This window comes from Brachionichthys hirsutus, chromosome 7, assembly GCF_040956055.1.
Source record: "Brachionichthys hirsutus isolate HB-005 chromosome 7, CSIRO-AGI_Bhir_v1, whole genome shotgun sequence".
Classification (NCBI taxonomy): Eukaryota; Metazoa; Chordata; class Actinopteri; order Lophiiformes; family Brachionichthyidae; genus Brachionichthys; species Brachionichthys hirsutus.
The window spans coordinates 10,016,803-10,042,733 of record NC_090903.1 but is presented as its reverse complement, the minus strand read 5'-3'; the positions used below and the strand labels follow the sequence as shown (position 1 = coordinate 10,042,733).

Here is a 25,931-nt window from a genome sequence, read left to right as displayed (position 1 = left end):
TAATAGTAATCATTTAAAGCAGTTAAATGGCTGTGTGTGTGTGTGTGTGTGTGTGTGTGTGTGTGTGTGCACGCGCGCGCACGTGTAAGTGTGTGCACTGGGGGAGGGGGTGGAAGACAAAGAGACACTGCACTAAGCAGCAGACAAAGAAGCTGTTCTGAGAGGAATCTCTGACAGAGGGAGTTTCAGGAATGCCGGAGTGGGAAAACAATCCAATCCCATCTCTCGACTGTTGTTTACTGCAATCGTGCTGCAATGGTTGGCCTAGTCCAAGAGTGTTCGCCGATTCAAGTCATGTGAACTCACAGTTTCTGCCTCTTCTGCAAGTGCTGCAATATTGAGGAATGTGCTAATGTTTGGGTTGTTCACGGCTAGTGATCAAGCCACTAAATAAAACGGGAGCCAAAGAGTTCAAAGGTGACGCCCTGGCTCTTGCACAACATCGGGCCGCACAATGAAATGAAGGTTTGCAGACTAGAAAAGGGGAAATAAAATGTTCTCGGGGAAAAGATTCTATGCATTATTTCAAAGCGTTCCTGGATATCAAAGTCCCGGTGGCGACGATAATATAGTCAGCAGCTTCTCATTGGACACATCGGCCATAAGCTGCTGTAAACACGGAGTCCATGTCCTCTCATCGTGCTAGGTGGGGTCCTGTGTCACGCATGTCTTAAAAAGGAAGGAAGGAATGAATGTGTCCAATCTCTGGATACGCTGCACAAAGAAGTAATCAATCACCAGAGTCATGAGGCTACACTGCTTTATTAATCTGTTTTCAGTCATTCCTTTTCACTCACATGATTGAAAATTAGCACAGGTTTGATTTTCTTTTTCTTTTTTTTCGGGTCAGAAGTATAACCCAGACACAAGGGACACGTTATAAAAAACAGAGCTAATCTGTACCTGGGCCAATTCCCTAATCCAAGAACAATGGATTAGGGAATGAACAATTTCAGGGGGAGGTTCTGACACCCCCCCCCCCCCCCCCCCCCGTGTTCTGGTTCCCTCAGTGGCTTGTTTCTGGCTGTAAACTTCGTTTGACCCACGGACCAGATCTGCTCACGTCAAACCAGTGTGGGTTAAAAACATTTCCCTTTCTCAGCATAGACTTTTTTTCTGGCTCAGCAGTGTCCAGCATGAAAAAAGTGTCAATGTGAAGAACTTAAAAAGGATCACACTTCGCTTTGGTTGAGCAGAAGAAAGAACCAGGAAAGAAAAAAAAACAAAAGGGAGATGGGATCCTGATAATTTATGATAATGGCTTCCCAGAGGAACGGTTGTGAGTTATGCTGAGTGCACTGGAGAGCTTTGAGACATTAGCAGTGAGTGCACTTATGGTCGTTCATTTAGCAATGAAAATTGATATTTGGCTGTTAAAAGACAGCAGCAACCCTGTCTGTTGTTGACATGGGGTTGTATATGAATTCCCTGACTGACTGACCGATGCTGATGGACTAACATTAAATGATTGGCTTCTCTTAAAAAGGCAGTTATTGTTCTGTGACCATCTTTGGCTTCTCTGAATTAATGGTTACCATGGTCACCTTCTTTTACCGCAGCATTCCAATTGCTTCGGAATTCACTGCACCCACCAACAAGTTGCTCGTAATAAATGATGAGACCTTTCTCCCTTTTTTTTTTTGCAACGAGTCAATCCCACATTAGGCAGAGATTGTAACGCGAATTCAAACCTACCAGAATTTGATTTGAACACTTTGAAACCATTAAAACAATTCACAGCATGCCACCAACTAACTTTACATGGGTTTCTGTTGACTTCACACGTCACTAGCTGCAGTGTGAAGGGTTAACAGAACCGGGCTATTCTTTTAACACTAATCACTAATAAAAACACATTTGGAGGAACAACTATCTCGTCCTTAGATTTTGCCCAACAAGGGTTGAAACGACTCCATCTCTCAAGTCCAAACATCTATCGCTTTTCACTTTGCTGTGTGGCCAGTATGTTTGGATCAAGACGCTTCGTCTTTCAAACTGGCGGCTTGTCCAGGGTGTACCCCGCCTTTCGCCCGTTGACCCGGTAACGGACAAAAGCGGTCAGGAGGACGAATGCATGAATGAATTCATCTTTCACCTTCATGTCTAGGTTAATATTAGACCCACTATCCCCGCCCGTTCTGTGTGGACAGCTGCAAGATTGTTGTTCCTCGTGGATTACATGCGGCCAGACAAACACACCCACACAGCAGGGTTCTATGGACAAGATTAATCTTTACAGAAACAGGGGAGACGCTCTGTTTCCATCAAACGGAGCCGGGCAGAGTTTTCCTGGCTGTTAGTAAAGGGCCAGCGAACAAAGGGTTTCCTCTGCCGCCTTCGGTAGAATCAGCCGACCAATGGCAGCGCTGTGGAGGGCGGCCTGGCAGAGACAAGGCAGAGCCACTAATGAAGGCTTCAACCCCCGCACAACGCTGCTTCGAGATTTGTGACAAACTAAATCCAAATGCTTCTATGAAGACACAAAATCAATGTATTTATTTAGGCCCAATTCCCATGCTGTCATTTATTTCAGTATCCCAAAAGAGGGATAAAAGGGAAAAAGCTCCGAGGGGGGGTGGACACAGCCTGCAGGCTGCCAGTCCATAAGAAAAAAGTGAGCCTGAAAACCTAAAAAAAACTCCCTATTATGAACTGCAGACATTTTACTGGTGGCTATTGGATCAACTGGAACAACTGCTCCATGCTGAATTTTACACAGTGACTGAGGTCATGTTTTCTTCCTGCCTCTGCTGACGGGATTTCCCCCATTTCCCTTTCCACAAGCAGGCTTCAGTCATCTCAAATGAGTGCTCTTACTCATCTTTCTGCTTCCAGCAGCTGAGCAGTATGAATTTACTTCATATGAACAAGCTACTTTTCATTACAGAAGTGCCAGAAAGCCAAATATATAAGCACGATATAGTTAGGTTTCCCTTTAATTATTCTGTCAACATGTTTTTTTTAATTAATCTAAATGTGTGAATTTACAAGTTCAGCTTTTTACTTGGCTATCACTTTCAGATACGAGACTTTGCTGCTTCCAGCAGCTGCTGAGCAGAAAGATGTGACAAACAGTTCAACCTGCATCGAGGCCACCCTAGACATTTAATTCAACAGTTTCATCTCAACATGCTCAAGTATTGCGTACCTGTAAATCGAAGAATTTGCTGTACCTCCTGTAGACGACGTGGGAAGTGGAGTCTGAGTAAGTGACATTGATGAGGTACACCTAGTGAGAGGAGGAAAAGCAGAAACAAACACAGCCATTAGGAGCCATCACTTTGTCAAAGTCAATACGGCACAGCGTCAGATGACACAAAGTGGGCTCCCACCTAATCTGACTTTCAGAGGTCGTCAAAGGTCAGGTAAAGTCATTAAGTTAATTTGGTTCCGTCACACAGCTATCGACTCGCAAAAGCCAATTATAATCGGTAGCATTTAGGTTTTTTGTGGCAATAAGATTAAGCTGGAAAGAATCATCAATGACTTAAGTTAACAGCTACACATTTTACTTTTCAATGCCTGCTTGAGTGAGGAAATAAATAATGTTAACATTGCGTCAACAGTTTCCTGCGCGTCTATACCACCAGGAATGACGACTAGGAAGAACTGCTCACTCATACGGCAACTGAAATAGGAGACATTTGCTCGGCACACATCAGTCGTTTTCCTGAAATGAATTCTCTTTCCTCAACGACCACAGCCAACAACTGTGCACACCCTGAGGATTGGAAACAGATGGCTGCACTGATCATATTCCCATCGAAGCCAATGCCAGAGTATTTAGAAAAGCCACATTTGCACATATGGTGGCAATCTAAAAGGACACCAGTCACCAGCTTGAAACGCAGTCCTCCTCCCGGCACTCAGTTCATAACAACAAAAAAGAGTGTGTAGCGAGGCGGGGACGAGTTCTCCAGCAACTCGTTAATGACAGACAGCATGATCAAACAGATTCAGGCAACATAATGGCTCAGGGCAAGGGTATGTGAGGTCAAGATGCATCCCAGAATAACCATGACTTCCAAAACAATAAAAAAGGCTTCCATCAAACAACGGACCTTATTGATAGTCATAATTTATGGAAGACTCAGAGAAGGGGTTCACAAATTGTGATGCTAAAACAAAAATGACGGATTACTCATGAGCCAATAAAATTTGAAATGGTTTATAGTCCTTGTAAAAGATTCAAGACATAAAAATGCCACAAACGAATGAATAGTTCACGTATCATGGTCAGGTAATGGAGAAACCCATTTTTAATCTTCATGTTAAAATCGCTACTCGACAAAAGATTTCCATGCATATTTAAGTGTGAACTAAAGCCTTTCCATTTAATCTCTCATTTCCCCGGACATAAATGTTTCGCACTGTAAAAAATAAAAGGGATTAGTTCCCATGCTACATCTGACTGAAGTGCAACGAGTTCCTGGAACGGAAATCACACTTGAATAAGGAGGACAAAAGACAAAGGGTTGCTTCTTTCCTCTGGTAAACCGGATGAGTTTTCAGTAGCTTAGCTCATAGATAATGACGTTTTTCTTTCTCCTTCTTTTCCCCCCATTTTGGGGACTTCCCAGTTAACCATCACCTCCAGCTTCCATCCCAAGGGAAAGTCTGCATCCTATGTTTAGTGGCCCCAAGGACCCCCCCCCACCCGGTGACCCACCGGGCAGGATATGGATAATGCAATTGATCCTGACGCTCAGATTAATTAATCCAATTGCACCTGATGCAGTAATGGATTCTTGTAATCCGACTGAGACGTGTTGCTCATGAGATTTTATTACTCTAGTCAGTAACACATTCTGGCATCTGACAGGCATATTAGCATGTTAGCATGCTAACCATTTTCAACCAGCACTGACCACTAAATGCCTTCCTCAGGATGTAATATATTTACTTTGATTACATTAAACACAAGTATTCGAATATCTCAATATTTGTGAGGTGCACTGACCCGAAACGTGCTCCACATCTTCCTCCTGGTCATTAAACACTCCCCATGTGAACTACAACCCTAAGAAGTGCGGCACAGATCCTGGGACGTATAGACGTGGTGAGAGATCTTTATTCTTACTGTCCTCATTTGGTTTGCAGGAGCAGAACAGCCCTACTATTTTCTGCTTTGATTTGTGTCCTGGCACTGGGATATGAGAATTCCCCTGAAGATAAAACATCAATCTGTGCTCGGATGCTAATGTGGCCCTGCCTTCCCAGAACTGCTGCTTGCCTGGTGAGCTGCATTACCCTGCTGCTGTTACAGCACAGACAGGCCCCTCCAGCTGCCAAAGGGATAAGAGATGATAATTCCCCCAAAGGCCCGTTTCCTCCTTTTAATAATGAAAACTTACTTTGAGAAACTTAATTATGTTTAAGTAAGTTTAAAATAATTTTTGACTGTAATAAAGTATGAATACACTCCTGGGCATACTGACAAATATATGAGGTAACCTCTTTGATCTTGTTTTCGTGCAAAGTTGTGTCTGCAAGCATAGCTGAGAGTTTGATAGTATGTCTAATGAGATGTTTCTTAATAATTGAAAAGAGGACACTGGTGATTTTTACTGTCCTTCAGTCATATCTATTATATTTAAATATAATCACTTTTTTTTAGTTTGTCTTATTTAAGCTCTGTGTTTTACCAGTATGTGCCTGAAAAATTCAGCCATTCATTTTTCCTTGTAAAATGTCTTTAAAAATCTTTATGTTTTAATGAACCTGTTGTTCTTTTGATTCACTCTCCTTGCAGGTTGGATAAAAAAAATCCATCCTGGAATAGATCTTTACTGACAAACACAAAGAAGGGGGGGGGGGGGGGTAATTATGGCATGGGTGTTGCCTGCGTCTGGTGCTGATGAGATGATGTGATGCAAACAAACATCAATGCAAAGGAGAATCAAATGATTTAGCAACAGGCTGCTTTCAAGCCTGGACAAAAAACAAAAGTGGAAAAACTACAAGAGGTCATTTATAAAAAAAGAAAGAAAATGCACCAGTACAAATAACAGAAATACAAATCTGAAGTCCTGGTTTGAATGGCATTCCCTGTCTGTGATGGTTTGGTCCGATCTTAACACCGTAGAGAATTAATGGATGGATATAAGTTCTGGCTTTCAGACAAGCAGAAAAACACGGGCCCCTGCACAGATAATGTAAACATGTAGCAATGGCAGTGTGTGTGTGTGTGTGTGTGAGAGAGAGAGAGAGAGATTGGTTTGTGCTAAATTATGCTGAATATTAACATGCTGCAATTTAGCAGGTGTTACTGTTGCACGTCAGCAGGATGAAAATGTTTATTTTTAATGCCAGGCAAAAATAAAGAAACAAATAAATTTTAAACCTATAGGTGGCGCTAGTTGATCGAGTCATCTATTTCACATGTCACAGAGAAGCAAATAAAATAAAAAATGTTTTTTAAACCTGACAAATTCAGAGGGTCGCCTAAAATCATTGGGATGAGTCCCAAGAGAAACATCTCAATGTAGAGATGCATCGAGACGCCGATCTGAGGGAGATGAAATCAGAACACTTGAATCCGTAAAGCCGTAAAGTTGGAGCCTTGATCAACGTGGACGAGGAGACGAACTTACATAATGCTTGGACGGGCTCCTTCTCTTCTGCACATCCACCACGTTGACGTCAAGGACCGCTCGCAGCTGCATCTTCTTCACAAATCAAGAAGGACTTCAGCCGAGAAATGTTCCAAATGCGACCAAAGTACGACATGAAAGTCGTGAAAAGAACCAAAACCCATGAGGGAATTTACCCTTAAATACAAAGTTTGGTGTGGGAGGGGGGGCAAAAGAGTCTCTTCGCACTCAGGATTTAAAGTCAGCCATTAAAGATGATGTTTCCAGGCGGGCTGTCTCGGAGCTTCTGAGCCCTTTGAGAAACATGACAACGCAGGGAAACTGGCGTTTGATTCGTTTCCTCCTCCCTCGAGAAGAAGGGCTGAACTGCTGCAGCCGAGTATGGAGGGCTGGAGGAGCGCAGCTGTGTGTGTGTGTGTGTGTGTGTGTGGGGGGGGGGGGGGGGGGGTCCTCCTCCTCCCACAGCGAGCTGGACACTCTGCGTGGGACGCTCCGGAGGTCAGGCTGGAAGATTAATGTGTAACTCTACACTGACAAAAACACAAAGAGAGTTTAAATCATAATCAAATAAAATAAAAAAGGTCTGGTTAGGAGGCGAGATTTTATTGAGATTTTATTTCCAGTGCGAAATAGGAGGAAACAGGCGCTTCCTCCGTGGGCAAATATAACAGCAGCAGTAGAGCATACACAATTATATTCTAATGGTTTTATGTGTAAGACTAAATACCTTTCTTCTGTATGCAGGTGTTAATATTTTGAACTCCAAGAAAACAAAATCAGCTGCATTAAAAAAAAACAATGCAAAGTTGACATTAACTTAACACATAATATGCCCACGATGCTCTACGTTTCCATTTATTAAGTTTTGTTCTGATTTCTGTAGCGCGGCCGTCACTGGATCCCTCCTGAGGGAAATTACGCGTCTCTTTTGGTGGAGGTGTGAGCGCGGAGGTGGAGAGTGTAGCTCGTACTCTTCCCACCAGGGGGCGCTACACAATAAAAACAGCGTTCCCGTTCAAATGGCCTGCAATAAATGTTGCACGTTTGTGTCGTTATTATTTGCATTCTGTAGACTTGGGAGGTAAATATGGAGATAATGAAGTACTTTGCGAGTGCAGCACTGAAGTACAGTGCTGAGATACTTGTATTTATATTTGAATGTTGAATGCCACTTTACATGTCTAATTACATTGATTGTGCATCTTACTACAGCTGTAAAGGTTAAAAATAAAATAAATTATGAGACAATAAGATGCAGAGTAATTTATATGTTCATAACACCAGTGGTGTGCTGCAAATCTAACATACTGTTAGTGCAATCTTATTGTCGTTTTTGTTGTTGTTATTTCACTCTCACTGAGAATATACAGAGTTTTAATTGTATAGACACATTATGTGCTGAGTACATAAAATGCATTTTAAATCCGGGGGGGGGGTCAACTTGTAAACATGATGATAATGTTTATGTTTACTTTTGTTTAACTTTGTTGTCATTGTAAACTGCAAGCAAACATGTCGATATCCGTTTGTCGATTAATCGCATCCAAAGCACTTGAAAACGAGTCAGATTCAAGATACTTTCATGGTTAAGACAAGAATCAGCTCTACTGGATATGAAAATGATGTTGATAAGTTCATTAGTGAATTTTATTTTTATAATTAGTCACACTTTAATTGTTGATGCTTATATTTTCCTAATGACACGTCTGTTTAATTTAAATTATTTGAAATTAACTGTTACGGACATTCTGATCTCAATTGGCTATTTTTAAATAGTGAAGTTGAAGTATTGCTATATGCAGTTATAGATCTCAAACCGCTCCGAACGCATACTGTGATTATTTTACTGTCACCAATTATTGTAGTCTAACGTGCTGAAAATGAAAGACACGAAAAATACAAATCAATGAGTCTATTGATTGTTTCTGTAATTCATCATTCCACCAAAATGAATCTTGGTATTACAATGTTATCCACTAAGGTTTCCGCTTGGAGTGTGCTCGTTACCTACTGAAAATAGCAAAACATGCGGTTAGATTAAACAAGCGTGTTGGAACCGATTTAGTCAATGAATACATAATTATTTGTAATGAATTTGGCTGATTAGTTAGTTTCCAAACCCTAGTTTTAATAATATGGAGCCAACGTGGGGTAAACAGCTTTGACCCCCAAGGAGCATGCGCAGTCGGGCCGAGGGGCTGAACCAGCTAGCAGCTAGCACGTCCTGCTAAGAAGATTCAGGAAACAGATAGGGCTAACCAGCTGCGTCAAGCTAATCAGAGGCAGACCAATTCAAAGCGGAAACATCCCCTCCAAACTAAAAGCATTGTTACGGCCAACAAAAACAAAGCAAAAAAAAGACCCACACATGCATGTGGTGACGGAAATGTTAAATTCAGTGGGAAATAAATATTTTAATTCCATAAGGCCGATGACGTTTTGTTGACTCTGACATCTATGCTATTCGATTGAATTAACACAACATAGCACAGAGGTCTTTTGATCTTACATCACAGTGTAGCACTATTATAATTGAATGTATCGTTTTTATTTCGGCTAATGTTGAAAACGTTCGTTAGTGTTGGATTTTATACTGTAATTTTGTTTTTGTTTTTAGCGGAAATACATATGATTAATTTCGCTAGCTTGTCGCTAGTCCGCTAACTTCTCTCCGGTCAGCCATCCGAAGCATGGGGCACTTCGTGTTTTACTCGCCAGCGTTAGCTAACTAATGGGAATGCTATATCGAGTGTAATGACATGGTCGCTTTTAGTCGTTTAATTCTTAATACCGAAAACACCAGCCTGTGTGAAAATACGAACTCTTTTCCGTATCTATCCCTCAACCTCTCCGCGAACACTGCTAGTTGCGATGTGATTATGAATAACAGCCGTCGAGTGAAGTTATAATTGACATTAGCATAGCTCAATGGCTCCGGTAGCATATTGTCTAACTTAATTCTATTCCTGCATTGCTGGTATTTCGTCAGCCGCTTCAGCTATACGTCGGTAGGAACCGCTATTTTTTTTTTTTGTTTTTTTTTCCTAACGGAAATAACCGAAGAGAACCTCTCCCACAAACGCTGCTGTGGTAATTCACGTCCGAAAAGATGTCTTTCTTCAATTTTCGAAAGATATTCAAGTTGGGCCCTGATAAGAAGAAGAAACAGTATGAACATGTACACAGGGACGTGAACCCAGAAGACATCTGGGAAATCATCGGGGAGCTGGGAGACGGGGCTTTCGGGAAAGTGTTCAAGGTGTGTAACCAGATATTACATCCGGGTTTCTAATCCAAGTCTTTGTGTTGTCATTTGCGTTCCGGTCACAAGATTAAAAGGTGACGTTGGACATGACGGCAGGGAAGGAAAAAGCCACTGAAAATAAGAAGATTTTGAGATTACAATTTTCAGTTTGAAGTAAATTCCTATCACAGTTCATTTGTGTTTATAAACAGTACTTCAGGTGTTTCGTCAGTAGCGAGCTGAAACGCCTGATAAGTGTGTCAGAAGCGTTTTGCATTTAGGGGGGGGGGGCCTTGGACTTGAAGACCTATAGGGTAATGAATATTAAAAGAGCAATCTGTGTGTTGTGCATGCCATCCACTGTGACAGATGAACAGAGGTGTGTGTGTGTGGGGGGGGGGGTGAACACTTCATGTTGATTGTCTGTTTGTTTCACCAACACATGCAGATGATACGCACCTTTACACCAGTGCGGTATAATCCAAATACTAATCAATACTTTAGGCTGTTTCATTCCAGAATCATCTCAGGCTGTCGTTTGGGTTATGGGATTCATCATGCTTTGTGAACACTCTGCCAGTGGACACGCCTCTGCAGGTTCTTCTTGTTATGAATTTGAATCGGCCTTAGAAACACCCTTTTTAAAGGCTAATAAATAACTGCGTATCAATACGTTTTTTTTGTGCAGATGATTTTTGAACTTTCAAGAAATTATTGAGGTAAATGGGGAACCAGCAATTATCAGATGCTAAACTGTTGAAATGATTTTCACATATAGCCCCGCCTCAGTACAGGTTTCTGTTATTGCTGCAAACACAGTTGAACATCTTTCTGTCTTGCTCTTCCTCCCTCTCTCTCTCTCTCTCTCTCTTTCTCTGTGTGTGGTATACATTTCCCCTTCCTGTAAGGCTCGTGGCCGAATAATGCAACAGATTGCTACAAAATTTAATTTGTTATAATATAGGTCTGAATATCAAGAGTCAGAGGAAACCTTTGGTGCACGTTCTGCATAGGAAAACACAGGGCGTGGTAGGGTGTTGGCTTTCATCAGGTCACATTGCTGGAATCTCAAATGACATATTTACCCGTAGTCATTTATTTCATGGGCTCTCGATGGCTGCCACTATTGGGTGTGGTGACAAAGAAAATGCAAGCATTCTATTTTTTTTTTTAATATGTATTCATTTCTTTATTATGACCAACAAAATCTCGGTCCATAAGTCAAAAGGCCACAGACCACTCCCAATGACAGAAGAATAAGACCTCAGGAAGCTAATGGTGAATAGCTGCATGCATGTTAGTGATGGCCTGAGCTAAATGTGCATTGGCCGGTGCTCATAACAGAGGGAGGGTGTCAGCTCAGAACTGTCTAACTATAAAGGGCGTGGCACCCTCTGCATCATTAGACTATTTCTGCATGTTAATGATACGTATACTGGAAGTGATCGTAAGCCATTTTCAGAGTCAGAGAGCTTCCTCCCACTCTATCTTTTCATTTGACATTTATAGAAGGTGTAACAAAGCGAAAGGAGGAAGTGAGCAAGCTTGATTGTTTGTTAAAGTGTGCCAGATGGTGATGAGGATTGGTGTATTTTGATAAATGCGCGGACTATTTTTTTTTCTTTTCAACATTTGACAATGTTAATGTGACATAGTCTTGATGGAACGCAACTACGATCTACGTCATCTGTTGCTTGTTGCAGTGTTTGCTGCTATATTTCCAAAATGTCTTTTGTCTTAGATGAGATTGTTAAAGTTGACGGCTGTTCTTGCACAATAGCTTCTGAGCACTAATGTTTCAGAAAACCAGCCAACAGGATATCTAATTGATACAAGCCCTCTCTTTGTTCACCGTCGTTCGTGTTTGATGTACTTTGTATTGTGGGAATAAAATAGCTTTTGTCAATCTTGCTTTCAGGCTCAGAACAAGCAGAATGGGACCCTCGCTGCTGCCAAGGTTATTGACACAAAGACAGAGGATGAGCTGGAGGACTACATGGTAGAGATTGAGATTTTGGCGTCCTGCAACCACTATCACATTGTCAAACTGCTGGATGCCTTTTATTTTGAAGGCAAACTTTGGGTAAGTAAGCAAGTGCCTCACTAAGGGGAACTGTTCCGTAACTTCATATGTGCGTCTGTCTATTGATTTGAAGCCAAGGAGACACCGAGTCCATGAAGTGGTCTTGCACGAAACACCAATTCACCACAAACCAGTATTTATGATGTCTTCTCTCCCTGTGGCCTGATGAATGGTTTAAAAACAAACACAGGACGGTCAGAGGTTAACAAGAGAATAGGATTGCGTGGACTGTTGTGTGATTGCCTCACATCCTATAAGACTTATAGTCATAAGTAATAAGTAATAATGTGGATAAAATACATGATTTATGTCAAGCACCCTCCTCCAAATGGTGGATTCTGTTTCTGCAATTTCCGTGAAGAAAGATTGGAACAACTGGAGGCGCCTATGAATCTTAAATCAGTGAATTTATTTACTCCATAGTGGCAAAAAGTGTCATTCACCCAATTTTTAGAGGATTCTAGCGTGTTTGTCAGATTTAACTATTTTATTGTGAGCCACAGTGAAGTATTAATAGAGTCGGTAGCTCTCGTTCTGTGTGCAGTAAAAGGTCCCAGAACAATTAGGTCCTGGCAGGTGGTGTCATGTGTCCGTCCCGTGTGGACTGGCTGCATCTATGGTATCATAATGGGGTGGTTTTGGTGGCCGGAGAAAGTGCCTGTGAATAATTCAAAGCTGCAGGCAGGTTGTCCCTCCGGCCCCGCTCTTAAACGACTTGGTGAATGTGTAAGTCTGTGCTTCGCATGTTGAGTTAATCCATTCCTTTTTTTTTTCTGCGAAGGATTAATCAAGGAAAATATGTTGCTAAAAAGGGGGAGGATTAAATTGCATGCATTCTGTTTGATTTAATTTGGGATTACGATCAAGATTAGGATGAATTCATGCACACCTGTCTCACCTGCCAGGATACTAATGGTGGAAATTAAACACAAGATTCCTACACCATAAGTTGTCATGCTGCACAGGAGCAGCCTCTTTATTTTACGGCCCTGAAATAGATACAGGATCATTGCTCAGTTGTAGCTTTGATTGATTTTTGTCTATAATCTGACACCATGATTTAGAGCTGTCTGCCCATTCCAGTAACGATGAAGTCATAGTTGGGTGCGTTGCATCAGTTATTTGGTCATCTATGCACTGTGGAGATAACCAGTGAATCCTTAGTTATTAATCTGATTACAAGGCAGCAGGTTATTTAGTTTAATCTCCTCAGAGGATTTGTTGGAGGCACTTCTGTTGAACTTTGCATGAAAATGCGCCGGTCTAGACGATCGACACGGCGATTTGTTGTATATCATTGGTAGAGGCGGAATCTGCAAAATATGATGTCGTGTGTCGGGTCAGGCTCATCACTGCAGAGCAGAGGGTTTACACTCAAACAGCCAGGAACACTGGACCCTCTTAATGTAGGAACAATTAGGAATGTAAGCTTCTGAATTCAGCTGCTGGCGTCATCAGACGGATGAGATTATCAAAATAATAAATTCATTGTATACACTGTTCTGGAACAAATAATTTTTTTAGACAGTGTTCTAAAATAGTAAAAAAAAAAAAAAGAACATCACAACTAACTCGGCAAAATGTTGAGTAATTAGACCCGATCTTTAAATAGAAAATGCTGTTAGTGTCTGATCATTTGGCTTCTCGGACTGTCGATAGCATGATCAATAACATATAATGGGAGTTCTCATGTCTTTGCTATATATGTCATGTTGTTAGCCTACTGTTCATAGAACCCTTTTTTTTATTCCTCCACTTTGTTCTATTTTGCAGATTCTGATTGAGTTCTGTGCCGGTGGTGCCGTTGATGCCATCATGCTGGGTGAGAAACTTATGAAGCGCCGGAGCTTCTTTTTTTTTTTTACTTCGCTCCGTCCTCGAGCACCAACGGTTGTTATTCCATTTAGAAGCCTTCTGTGTGGGACTTTCTTTTCCCTTTCTGCAGTTGAAGAGGCCGTTCCAGCTGTGTAATTATTGTAGCTCAGATTTCAAGGAGTGGTTAGTCTGTCTTTTAAACCTCAAACACCTCACTACCTTTTCTTCTGTAGGAATTACTATGACAAATAAAACACTAATTAATTTGCGGTGCTGTCGTTATGTTCTTCTCGCCTGACTCACCCAGAACAAAAATTCTTACCTCAGATTTTTCCATATCTGCTGCCGGGTGGGGGGGGTGCACTTTTATCTCTCAGATACTATTTAATAGAATCAGGCCACTATATGTAATGCTGGTGTCAAAGTTTCCTATTCTGTGTTTTAAAAGTGCCCCATAAAATCCACAACAACAACACAAGATCTTTAATGTATTAATGGTGTATGTGTTTTATCTACAGAACTGGAGAGACCCCTCACGGAGCCTCAGATCCGCGTGGTGTGTAGGCAGACTTTGGAGGCCTTGATTTACCTCCACGAGAACAAGATCATCCACAGAGATTTGAAAGCCGGGAACATTCTCCTCTCTTTGGACGGAGAAGTTAAACTTGGTAAAAAAAAAAAAAAAATCTCCCTTTGTGCTGCTGTTTTTCTCACTGTAATAGTTGCGAAGGATTATTCAGCAAGCAAAGATCAGTCATGGTACAGCTAAGCACACTTTAGGGTGCTCACTTTAGAACGCAGTACACAACAATAGCTTATTCGCTTTGGATTTTCTCTCTTTAATATGCATCATTGATTAACCCTTCCTGCGGGGCTAGTGGGCTTTAAAAGCACATTTATGAAGTCCGTTACGGATTCCTTTGCGATCAGAACGGTGGAATAATGGTGATGAAACATTTGGCTTACTTATTACTTTGTATTATGATGTGTATGCATAATCAATTTAAAGCTATATGTAGGTATCACAAGCAGTCAAGTCCTGAAGGACACACACACACACTGTTCCGCCACCTTGCATCAAACCTGGGGTGACCGGCCACCAAGACTTTGTTTCCAGAAGCTCTTAGGATGGAACACAGTAAAAAAATATATATATATATTTATAATTCTTGTGAGAATCTTTCACAGAACAAACCATATGGGCTCCTGTAGCTTTCCCCATTAGAAAAGAAACCTACTCTCTCTTACACACACACACACAAGCATGACAGATGGCTGTAATGAGTCCAACCCCGTGGTGGGGGTCACGAGGCTCTTGTATTGTGGTAATGCGGATATTGTCACGGCCCCGGTGGTGAGAAGTACACAGAAACTGCATTTATATGGTGTAACTGGAATGAGGCATTCATGTAGCATCAAGTAAAAAAAAAACAAGTGGCGAAGGAAATAACTTTTTTTTACATTTCAATACACCGCTTATGGCCAGGAGTTTGGTGATGCATTGAACTGGTTGCGTAATATTCTATAAGTAAACGTATCCGTGTTGTTGTTGTTGCAGCAGCATCCTCGCTGCTTGCTCACTGATGATTCATGTTCTGTAGGCAGAATGTTATGACAGCCTGGTACAATAATAATTGTTAGGCAGTCAGCGGGGACATAATGATAGATCTCTTTCCCACTGATATGTGCATGCTGTCAGCAATGTGAGGAAAAGAGCCGGCTGAAATGGGTGACAGAGCTGCTTGCAGAGAACACCATACTTGAAAGCTTGAAGCAAACTATTTCAGAGCGAATTCCGTTGCTACAGTAGAACTGTTTTGCATTTTTCATTAAGTATCATGATGCAATTTCGTCTTATGAACTGATGAAGACCATTCATCTCTACTTTCAGCTGATTTTGGAGTGTCCGCTAAAAATACGAAGACGTTACAGAGAAGAGACTCGTTCATTGGCACGCCATATTGGTGAGTCCTGCAGGCCTTCACCCCTTTGTGTGTGTGTGTGTGTGTGTGTGTGTGTGTGGCCCAAAAGCTGTCATGGGCTATGGGTTAACAAAAAAAAACATCATTCAGCATTTTCTTTGCCCTCTGAAGTTTGATGACTTCAGTTTAAAATACTCGAGGGCTTTTCTGTCTTTCAGATTCCAGAATAAAAAGCATAGACAAAAGTATATTACTTTTTCCTCGCTTGATCTCAAGGGATCAAAAAGATTTCCATCAGCTTGCCTGAATGCACACCATGAAATTGTGTCACAATCACAAATCCGCCAACATCTAATTTTGCAGGATGGCCCCGGAGGTGGTGATGTGTGAAACGTCCAAGGATCGCCCCTATGACTACAAGGCGGACATCTGGTCCCTCGGGGTAACCCTGATAGAGCTGGCGCAGGTTGAGCCACCCAACCACGAGATGAATCCCATGAGAGTGCTGCTGAAAATAGCCAAGTCTGAGCCGCCCACGCTCATGCAGCCCTCTCGCTGGTGAGATGGTGCTGTGGTGATAACGAACGGAGACGTGGTGTCGGAATGTTTCCGAATTGGAGATATGGTTATGTTATGTGTGAACGCTTTGCTAATTGTTACTGCATAACTTACAGGCCAAAGGGGGCGGGGCATAGTATTCATTTTATTCCACTAAGCTGCTCCTATGGATGTACTCTGGTGTTTTCCCACTACAATGACTTTTTGCTGTTGTTCTTGAAAGGTCACCAGAATTCAGTGACTTTCTGCGGAAAGCACTTGATAAGAATGTGGACAATAGGTGGAGCTCCACACAGCTCGTACAGGTCAGCTGCCTTCCTTCATTCACAGTATACGTAGCATATAGTGTATCCCAAAGAATGCATATGCGCAGAAAAATTCACCCGAGTTCCCTAAATTCCTCTTTTGTGGATTTGATTTAGTTTGAATTTTGTGAACGTTGACGTTTTTCCTTTTCATGTTGTCTTGTGTCCATGTCTGTGCAGCATCCTTTTGTCACGAGTGTTACTGATAGCAAACCTCTCAGAGAACTGATTGCAGAGGCCAAAGCTGAAGTCACGGAGGAGCTCGAGGATAGCAAAGAGGAGGAGGAGGAAGAAGAAGAGCCCGATACACCTGTGGTATGCAGTTTTACTGGTTTTAATTAATTCACAAGAATGTTTTTAAAGAAGCGCTAAGTTTTTAACATCACTTGGAACACTGAAACTGTTCACGTTTCGATCGGACATCCGGTGATGTTTGTATTCTACTATTGATTAAGGCGGCTTCTGGGCACAAGCGAGAATCATCGGATGTCAGCATGACCAGCTCGGAGGATTGCAAGGTCATTCCGATTCCCTCCACCATGGAATCTGTTACAGATAAGACAGAGGTCAGTCCTACCGAGGACCAGACCAGTGATAAGCTCTCTGATGAAGGACTCGGAACAAGTGAGATAGACAAGACTGAAGAGGAGAAACTCAAAGAGGTATCTGATGCCAGTAATGAAGACCTGGCATCTGGGCTAATAGAGCCCACCGAGGACTTGAATGCTCAAGATCTTACAGAGCCTAAACCAGAAGATGGTCAACCGAAAGAGATTCCTTCTGAGCCTGCGATGTCAGAGCCGGAGGAACCTGTAGATACAGCCGAGTCTCAAAAACTTCTAACAGACGGCCAAGAAATGGAGAAGGAACACAAAGATGTTCAAGAGGAGGAAGAACCTGGACAAGAAATAGAAGCAAGAGAGCACAAGGAGGGGAAAGATAAAGAATTAAACGGAGAAGACACGGAAGAATTGGAAGAAAAATATAGAACGGCACTAAAAACGCCCGAGTCCATAGCAGGAGAGCTGGCTCAAAACGGAGAGGAAAATAAAGGAGCACTTCAGGAGATGCCTCAACATGATGTGACAGAGAACAAAACCAGCGATGCAGTTAGCGGCACAGACGTGAACATAGAATTAAAGGACTTAAACATAAATGAAGATGCAAAAACAAAGTCAAGTGTAGATGAATCCCGTGCTGAAGTTTTGGTGGAAAGTCAGCCAGAGGAGAAGCCTCAGGTTGAGGAGGAAGAGGAGGCAGAGCAGTCTGACCGCCTCCTGAGAGAGGACGCTGAAGTGGAGGAAAAGCCACCGACTGAATCCAAAAATGTAGTCGGGGATGAAGCCAAAGACACTTCTGAGGTGTCGGAAGTGGTCCCGCGTGAAGACGTCCATGTGAAGGAAGATGAAGACAAAGCCCCCCGTGCAAATGAGAACACTTCCCAAGATGCCGGCTCCGTCCCAGAGAGTGAACTGGAATCAGAAAGCAAGATGGAGCAGGGAAGCCCTGCTGCGATCAAGTCCGATGTGGAGAAGGACTCCGACTCCGGGAGCAGTTCAGCTGCCGACAGCTCCAGTCTTGACCTCAATCTTTCCATCTCCAGTTTTCTGTCCAAGAGCAAAGAAGCGGTCTCCGTGTCCATGCAGGTAAAGCAAATGCGTTCCTCACTTAGAACAGCTGCTGAGCGATCGACGTCATTTGAGCACCCGAAACATCTCTGTGTCATGTCAGGAGTCTAGACGTCAGAAGAAGACTCTGAAGAAGACCCGCAAGTTCACGGTGGATGGCGTGGAGGTCAGCGTGACCACATCGAAGATAGTGACGGATAACGACACGAAGAATGAAGAGATGCGTTTCCTGCGGTACGTCTGCTCGCACTCTTCCTGCCATTCTGTTCAGAATAAATGTATGACCTGTTTAACACGCCTGCCCTGAAGACGTATTCACTTTTTAGTTATCCCAGATGGGTTTGAATGCTGAATTATGCTACTTGGATCGCCTGTGATGTTCTTTTTTTAAAGTCTTAAACGCCATTTTGCGAATAAAATCCCATCTTTGAGTTGAGATGATATGATATGCTGATGGTTTGTGGTTTCCGCAGACGGCAGGAGCTGAGAGAGCTGCGCCTCCTGCAGAAGGAGGAGCAGAGGGCACAGCAGCAGCTGAGCAACAAGTTGCAACAGCAGAGAGAGCACATCTATCGGCGCTTTGAACAGGAAACCACTGTGAGTCAACTTATTTCAACTATAGTAGGGGATTTTTTTTTTTTAAAAATTTTTACCTTCCCTTTGGCCAACTCCTATGAAGCTGCTAAATCTGAAAGATCAGGCTGACATGACGCGTCTATCGCGTGTTATTTATCATCAGCATGACGCAATAATCAAATCTCACACTATATTAGCTGTAGTTATTTGATAACATTGTCTTGCATTCCATCAGAATGATGCTCGTATGCTCGTTTGTTTTCCCGACGCAGGCTAAGAAGCGCCAATATGACCAAGAGGTGGAGAATCTGGAGAAGAAGCAGAAGCAGACCATTGAGAGGCTGGAGCAGGATCACACCAGTCGTCTTCGCGACGAAGCCAAACGTATCAAAGCGGATCAGGACAAGGAGCTCTCCAAGTTCCAAAACGTGCTGAAGAACCGGAAGAAAGAGGTATGGTTACGCATGCTTGTTCCTGCATGGAATAATGAGGCCATGAGCGTGTGTGTTCCATAGACGCGAGCTGTTCAATCGTGCATGTGTTTGACGGCTCTGTCTGGTATGTGTGTGTGCAACAAACGGGCTGTGCTGTCTTTCTGCTAGGTGCCGCTAGCGCCATCTTGTTGCATTCATTATTCATCAGCCTTGGGGCTTGTGGTTCCCTCCTAAGCAATGCCATGCTGCTGAGTCTTTCAGAGAACTGTTTAAGGAAATGCCAATGTCATGCTACAGAATAAGCCATGCCATGCTGGTGTGCTGCGCTTTTACTGAGGATGCACTTTGTCTTTTGCCTCTTTCTCTGCTTCACGTGGTTCCTAATGGATTATTTCGAGTCTGCTTTTGGTGTTTTTTTTTTTTTTGCTGCTTTGCAATGACAGAAATGGTCATTATCATCACAAGATTGGAGATTGGTGTGCAGCTCAGATTTCTGTGTGTGTGTTAATTATACATGTTGGCTTAAGGTGGTCGCTGGTGTTGAACCGGTGTAAAAAGCTTCAAACTGATTTGATGTGTTTGCTTCAGCTTTTTAATCTGTTGCCGATTTAAAAAAACACAAATGTGTACTTGTCTCTTATTTGCAGTGTTTTATTCTCAATTGAAAATGTACTGTTGTGGTGTATCTAACTAACTGTCTCTCGTATGAGTGTGTGTGTGTGTTTGTGTGGTGACTTGGGTCGTGGGATGGCCGACCTGGTGGTGGTGTTGGGCTCCTTTGTGGAATAACGGAAGGCTTTAGCAGAGTGACTGATCTGGAATCATCTTTAAAGTGTGTGTTCAAAAGATTTGTTCTATTCATTAAAAAGCTGCCAGCGCAATAAAAGCTATGAAATTCAATGTAACGTCAGTATGTAGAGTCAAACCCAATCGAGGGGTGCCGAAAATTGTGATGCCAAAAAAAAAATCGTGTGAGAATTTGTGCGAGATGATTCCAACTTAGTTGCTCGTCTTCATCTCTTGAGGCAAAGTATTGATCTTGATGCTTGTGGTTCTCCGGGGGGAACTGATTTTGACACTAACATTTTCTGCAACGCGACAGTCAAGTCGTTCTGATGACAGCCTCGTGACTTGACTGGAACTTGTGCCATCCAGATGTGCACAAGTTCCAGATCTCAAAAGCCGATTGGCTCGTTCAAAGGATCGCCAACTTCAGGTCTTAAGCTTTCAGCATGCTGACTTTGAATCATTGGGTGGCTGGTCGCAGCATCTCTCCTCTCAAAGTGGGCCGTGCATGAGTTTAAAGAATGTACAACACCCATCAGTGTCTGCGCACACGCTGTAGGTCAAACAGGAAGTCGGACAGTCTCCTAAACACTTGCGAAAAGAGCTCATGAAACGCTTAAAGGAGGACCTATCGCTCCTCGAGACCGCAGAGGTAAACCGTCACCTGCTGTCTCTTCCTCCGCCACAGACTACCCTCTCTGTCTCTTCCTCCTCTTCCTCCTGCCTCTCTCCATATAACCTCTATTTATTCTTGTGTTGATGAACACGCTCATTCAGACTTGATGTGTCTGCAATCGATCACAATTTGACAGCGAGTGCATTTTAACATTGATGTAATATTTAAATAAATAGGTTACAGGACTGTTTAGCTCGTGAGGCTATCAAGAGCTTCTCAACTTGAATATAAATACATTTACAGAACCGTCTTCTAACGCTGCTGGATTGACAGAACTGTCCCATCAGTGTGAATTTATTTTTCTCCATTTCCCCAAAGGTGTTACTCGTTGGTCGATGTACACAGAGGCTTTGATAATTGATTCGTTGATTGTTTTATGGTCTGGTTCTGATATCTAAAATGTGAATATTTGTAGTTTTCTTCCGTTCATCTTCTTAGGAAAGCGATGTATTTGTGTTTTGACCCGTTTGTTACACAAAAATGCCGTCAGGAACGTTTACGTTTGGACTTTGTCCACAGATGTCTGACATTTTATCCACATTTTACTGTCTACACATCTTTTTTTCTTTATTCTAAGAGTCATCCTGTTTGCGTTCAGATTATTAACACTCATTATGCCAGTAGCTCTAATAATCTAGAGCCTTTTGCAAACTGAACTAAACTCGAGGGCTGGAATTCTGATTTGCTTTCAAGCATGACATGAATTTAATAACTAATTAACTGACTTCCTCCTAACATTGACTCAGAACTTTGCTATGGGACTCAAATTGGCTGATATTCCCAAAGTAGGAACGCACCATCTCTTACTTTATTTAGGAAGAATTTGCATGTGTGTGTGTGTGTGTGTGTGTGTGTGTGTGTGTGTGCGTGCGTGCGTTAGAGCGAGAGAGCAAGATCCTCAGCCTGCTTGTGTGCTGTTCGTCCCTGATCAGGGCAGGTGCGCCGTGTGCTCTCCTCCGCAGGCAGTCGCCCAGGTTATGATACAGTCTTTTCAGTTGTCCTCATGTGCACTCTTCAACGCTCAGATGCAGGATGTAAGTCCCACCCCCCCCCCCCCCCCCCCCCCCCCCACCCCATCTGCCATGTTTCCTCTCCATCTTTGGCCCATACTTTGGTGTGAGCAAAGATAAATGGCAGGATAGCTTGTGCCGTTCGGTGTTACTGTGACACATGTAAGCATGGGCGCTGCTCTTTTTGTGCGTGTGTTGCCATCACTGTGTTTGTGCAGTGGTTCTTCTCTCTCTGTCCTCTCCAGCAGTTCACAAACACTCTAGAGCCGGTCGGTGTATTCCATAAGCTGTAGATAGACGATACTGTATCGTCAGGTTATTGTATCACTAACCTGATAATGAGAATTATTATTATTGCTATTCATTGTATTTCTACTCGGGATTCTGAATTCTGTGTAATTCTATCACCAGTTACACCTTAAATATAGTTCAATAATAGCAGGATATAACTTTTTCTTTTGGTGCGTGTATGAAACACATTTGTTTAAAGGATGTGTAAAAACAGGAAATGGGTTTAAATTGAAATCCTTTTGACTCGAGTTGGCATCACTGTTGATGTTGTCTCACATAAAAGTGTGAACCTTTGCTGAACTGTTAACTTTCCTTTCTTTGTTTCTCTCTTCACCTCCATTGTGGATCGTTTTCATCCATGATCTGAGTGTCTCCTGATTCCAGTTGATGATGTGACATCTCAATGCTCCGTGTTTATACCGTACATGCATTAATTAACTTCTTGAGACTAACTGTGATCTAATTTCAAGCAGTTAGTTCATAAAATGCATTTTGACACTTTACTGCACTCTCTCTCTCTCTCCTGTCGCTCTTCCACGATGCTCCCTCTTGCTGCTCCTCACTGCTCTTTGTCTCTCTGGCTCCTCAGGAGCAGGAGTTCCTGCAGAAGCAGCAACAGGAGCTGGATGGAGCTCTGAAGAAAATAATTCAACAGCATAAGATGGAGATTGCCACCATTGAGAGAGAGTGCCTCAACCACAAGCAGCAGCTGATGAGAGGTGTGAGATGAAGGAGATCACAATTTCTGACCGGCCATGTGCAAATAATTCGGAGCCTTTGGTTTCCTCTTAACGGTCTGTCGGGTAGACGGTCTGTTTGACAGGACAAGTTACAACTTGCTGAACTTTGTACTTTGTGTGTGTGTTTGTGTGTCGGCATATGTGTTAATTTATAGCAAGAGAGGCAGCCATGTGGGAATTGGAAGAGCGCCACCTGCAGGAGAAGCACCAGCAGCTGAAACAACAGCTGAAAGACCAATACTTCATGCAGAGACACCAGCTGCTCAAGAGGCATGAGAAGGTAAGGGGAATCTACACGGAGGGAATGTGCCGTCTTATTTAAATAGCACCTCTGACATCATGGACTGCGCGGCGGCGTGTGCTTTATTAGGAGATGGAGCAGATGCAGCGCTACAACCAGCGATTGGTAGAAGAGATGAAAAACAAGCAGACTCAAGAGAGGGTTCGCCTGCCTAAGATTCAGCGCAGCGAGGCCAAGACCCGCATGGCCATGTTCAAGAAAAGTCTACGCATCAACGCCACCGCAGCCATCACCCCGGAGCAAGAGAGGGACCGGATAAAGCAGGTACCGATGCCAGCGGCTCTCGGTGACGTTGTTTCGGGGCCCACTGGCTCCATGATTCTCAAGATGTTTCGGCTTAGAGCAACGTGCTGCCTTAGAGGGAATCCTAACCGTCCGTGAACTTCTCTGTAGCAAGTAGCCGTTTGTATACAGGAGGTTCCCCAACCCCTCAGACATTACGGAACGCAGACACCAACGTAGAATTTATGAGATCGGTTTTTTTTTTTTACAGCGTCATGGATTACATTCATCTTTGTAATGTGTGTGTGTGTGTGTGTGTTTTTCTTTATCCAGTTTGCTTCTCAGGAAGACAAGAGACAGAAGAACGAGAGGCTGCATCAACACCAGAAACACGAGAACCAGATGAGGGACCTGCAGCTGCAGTGTGACTGCAACATCAGGGAGCTGCAGCAGCTACAGGTGGACAACACGCACACACACACACACACACACACGCACACACGTATATGCATTGACATTTTTCAGCTCACACTGTTGATCATTGAGCTTCCTTTCTCTTTTATAATGGAGCAATCGTTAATAACTAGCTCTTCATTTCTGGATTATTTGGAAAGGTGTTTGCTTTACGAGTAAAGTAAAAGAGAAAAGGGACCAATAAAGTGTAGATGATAATGAAAATATCAAACTTCCCGATGTCCCCTGTTTTCCCACATTTTCATTTTCAGAACGAGAAATGTCATCTTCTGATTGAACACGAGACCCAAAAGCTGAAGGAGCTGGATGAGGAGCACAGCCAGGAGATAAAAGAGTGGCGTGAGAAACTACGGCCCAGGAAGAAGGTATATTTCACACCCATTCGGTCTTTAACCTTTCCTGTATGGTCTTGCTACACTTAGCGTCGAGCTCCCACAACAAAGGAATGGCCTTTTCAACAGTAGAAGTAGGGACGTTTGACGCAGTTGTTTGTCTCTGCTGCCCCCTGCAGGCACTTGAGGAGGAATTCACACGGAAGCTCCAGGAGCAGGAGGTCTTCTTCAAGATGAGCGGTGAATCCGAATGCCTCAACCCCACCACGCAGAGCAGAGTGTCTAAATTCTACCCCATACCAAACCTACACAACTCTGGTTTATAGCCTGGCTTCTGGCTGTCTCACTGAATCGACCCCTGCTTGCATACTCTTTCTGGTTCGAGTGGCATTATCTTCCACACTGTTACTGATGATGATAGAAAAAAATGTCTTCACTGCTTTGGTTCCGTTAATAGTGAGCATGACGTGCCTCTAAACCGTTCTCAGCTGGCAGGAAGAAATTCAAAATCCTTTTTGTCGAGCATGTTCTAATCTTACTATTCTGCGGTTTGTTGCTAAGGCCAGCCATGCTGATCAGATTTTTATAAGCACAGCCTGCTACAGTGTGAACAATCTCCAGTGCCTCATATGTTCTCCTTTCTGTATTTAGGCCATGGCCTGTGTTTTCTACAGCTTGCATTGCATAAAAAGCCTCATGGATGTCTTGTACTTGTGTAACCGATTACCATTTCTCTAATGATCGTAAGGTGTTGAGACATGATTCAGATTTTCTTTTTTTATATATATATAATATAAACTTGGTAACGCAGAATCTGAGATCTTTTTGTGTATATAGACCTTAGCAGTGTTTGATTAAGGGAGATGTGCTGATGAATCTTCTAATTTGACGGTCTTTATTAGTCTTTAAATTTGTTGTGAGACAAAAACACAAGGTCAAGAGTTCAAATGAAAAATAATGTGCTGAGTTGTAAGTGATGCTCTGAAGAAGACTGTTACATGTGCACCCATTGAGACGTTTAATCGGATGCTTCTCACGAGGAGGATTAGGATTTGTCTGCTGGTTTATCTTATGGTCGCATTTCACGCCTCACCCGATTGGTTTAGCTAAACACCGAGGTGAATTACTTTTTTTTTTATACAGATAAAAAACCACTGTACCTTCTGGGAGTTATTGGCAGCAGCCTCGCGCGCAAATGCGTTGTTGTTAATTGTTAAGGAATGTAATGCTATTGATTTGCACTGTTTTGCCACTTGAGCTGAAGGAAAAATATGCAGTCGTAAATTGTCAGTGTGTTTTTTGACAGTGAGTCTCTCCCTTTGTCTCACCCAAGCCTATTCAAACTCCAAACTGACTGAATTGTTTCAACATTTCTGCCTGGTTTTCGTTTTGTTTTTTTAACTCATTATTGTACCTTTCTCCTAAAATACGCCCTTATTATTTTATGATGTCGTCTAAACCTGTTTTCCTAAAGCATCGATGCTGTAGTCGCTCTTTTCGGTGAACTTTTGGTCTTGTTGAGGCCAGTGTTGTATGAGAGGTAAAATGCTGTATCTGTAACTGTAGGACTTTTAACTTGAGGAGTTGTCCTTTACTTACAAGCAAGTATTAGTGGTTCACAAGAAGAGACCTATTCCAAGACGATAGCCTGATCGTTTATTTTTTTTGCCATGTATTTCTTAGTTTTCCTTCACTTCTTTTTGCTGGCATTGACATAGAATAGAGTTTTGTCTGGATGCTGGATTTTTGGGGCTGTTGGAGTCTATTTGTCATGAATTGTAGAAGAAGTCCCATAGATTAAAATGTTTTTTATTTTTTATTAAGTTACAGGATTTCATTGTGTCAATCGGTCATCAATCTACCATGGTGAATAATCTTGTTACATACATTTTCATGTTGGATCAAATGTATTTAAAGCATCTTTATAAATTGACATTTGTG

General features: G+C 42.6%; 2 protein-coding genes across 2 annotated transcripts in view; one reads left to right on the top strand and one right to left on the bottom strand.

Moving 5' to 3' along the window:
• Nucleotides 1-6,665, bottom strand: part of LOC137895537 (SH3 and PX domain-containing protein 2A-like) — a 39,169-nt gene extending 32,504 nt beyond the window's left edge. Inside the window, exons 1-2 of the mRNA XM_068741014.1 lie at nucleotides 6,594-6,665; nucleotides 3,149-3,229 (exon numbers count right to left, since the gene is read on the bottom strand). Coding sequence (XP_068597115.1) covers nucleotides 3,149-3,229; nucleotides 6,594-6,665 — 153 coding nt within the window. The remainder of the gene's footprint in view (nucleotides 1-3,148; nucleotides 3,230-6,593) is intronic.
• A 3,037-nt stretch (nucleotides 6,666-9,702) lies between these two features.
• On the top strand, nucleotides 9,703-25,854 carry slka (STE20-like kinase a). The gene is made up of 20 exons (XM_068741749.1): nucleotides 9,703-9,852; nucleotides 11,756-11,920; nucleotides 13,694-13,742; nucleotides 14,254-14,403; nucleotides 15,627-15,699; nucleotides 16,021-16,215; nucleotides 16,439-16,520; nucleotides 16,701-16,835; nucleotides 16,976-18,166; nucleotides 18,252-18,382; nucleotides 18,622-18,745; nucleotides 18,997-19,176; nucleotides 20,504-20,596; nucleotides 21,583-21,654; nucleotides 22,511-22,640; nucleotides 22,817-22,941; nucleotides 23,032-23,226; nucleotides 23,518-23,643; nucleotides 23,910-24,023; nucleotides 24,170-25,854. The coding sequence occupies exons 1-20, from the start codon at nucleotides 9,703-9,705 to the stop codon at nucleotides 24,314-24,316; spliced, it is 3,627 nt and encodes a 1,208-aa protein (XP_068597850.1). The 3' UTR covers nucleotides 24,317-25,854.
• The last annotated feature ends 77 nt before the right edge of the window (nucleotides 25,855-25,931 follow it).

Coding starts and splice junctions, on each gene's coding strand:
- slka (XM_068741749.1), top strand. CDS start 9,703: ATGTCTTTCTTCAATTTTCGAAAGATATTCAAGTTGGGCCCTGATAAG. Junction 18,383..18,621: donor GAAGAGATGCGTTTCCTGCG/GTACGTCTGCTC, acceptor TGGTTTCCGCAG/ACGGCAGGAGCTGAGAGAGC. Junction 23,227..23,517: donor AGAGGGACCGGATAAAGCAG/GTACCGATGCCA, acceptor TTCTTTATCCAG/TTTGCTTCTCAGGAAGACAA.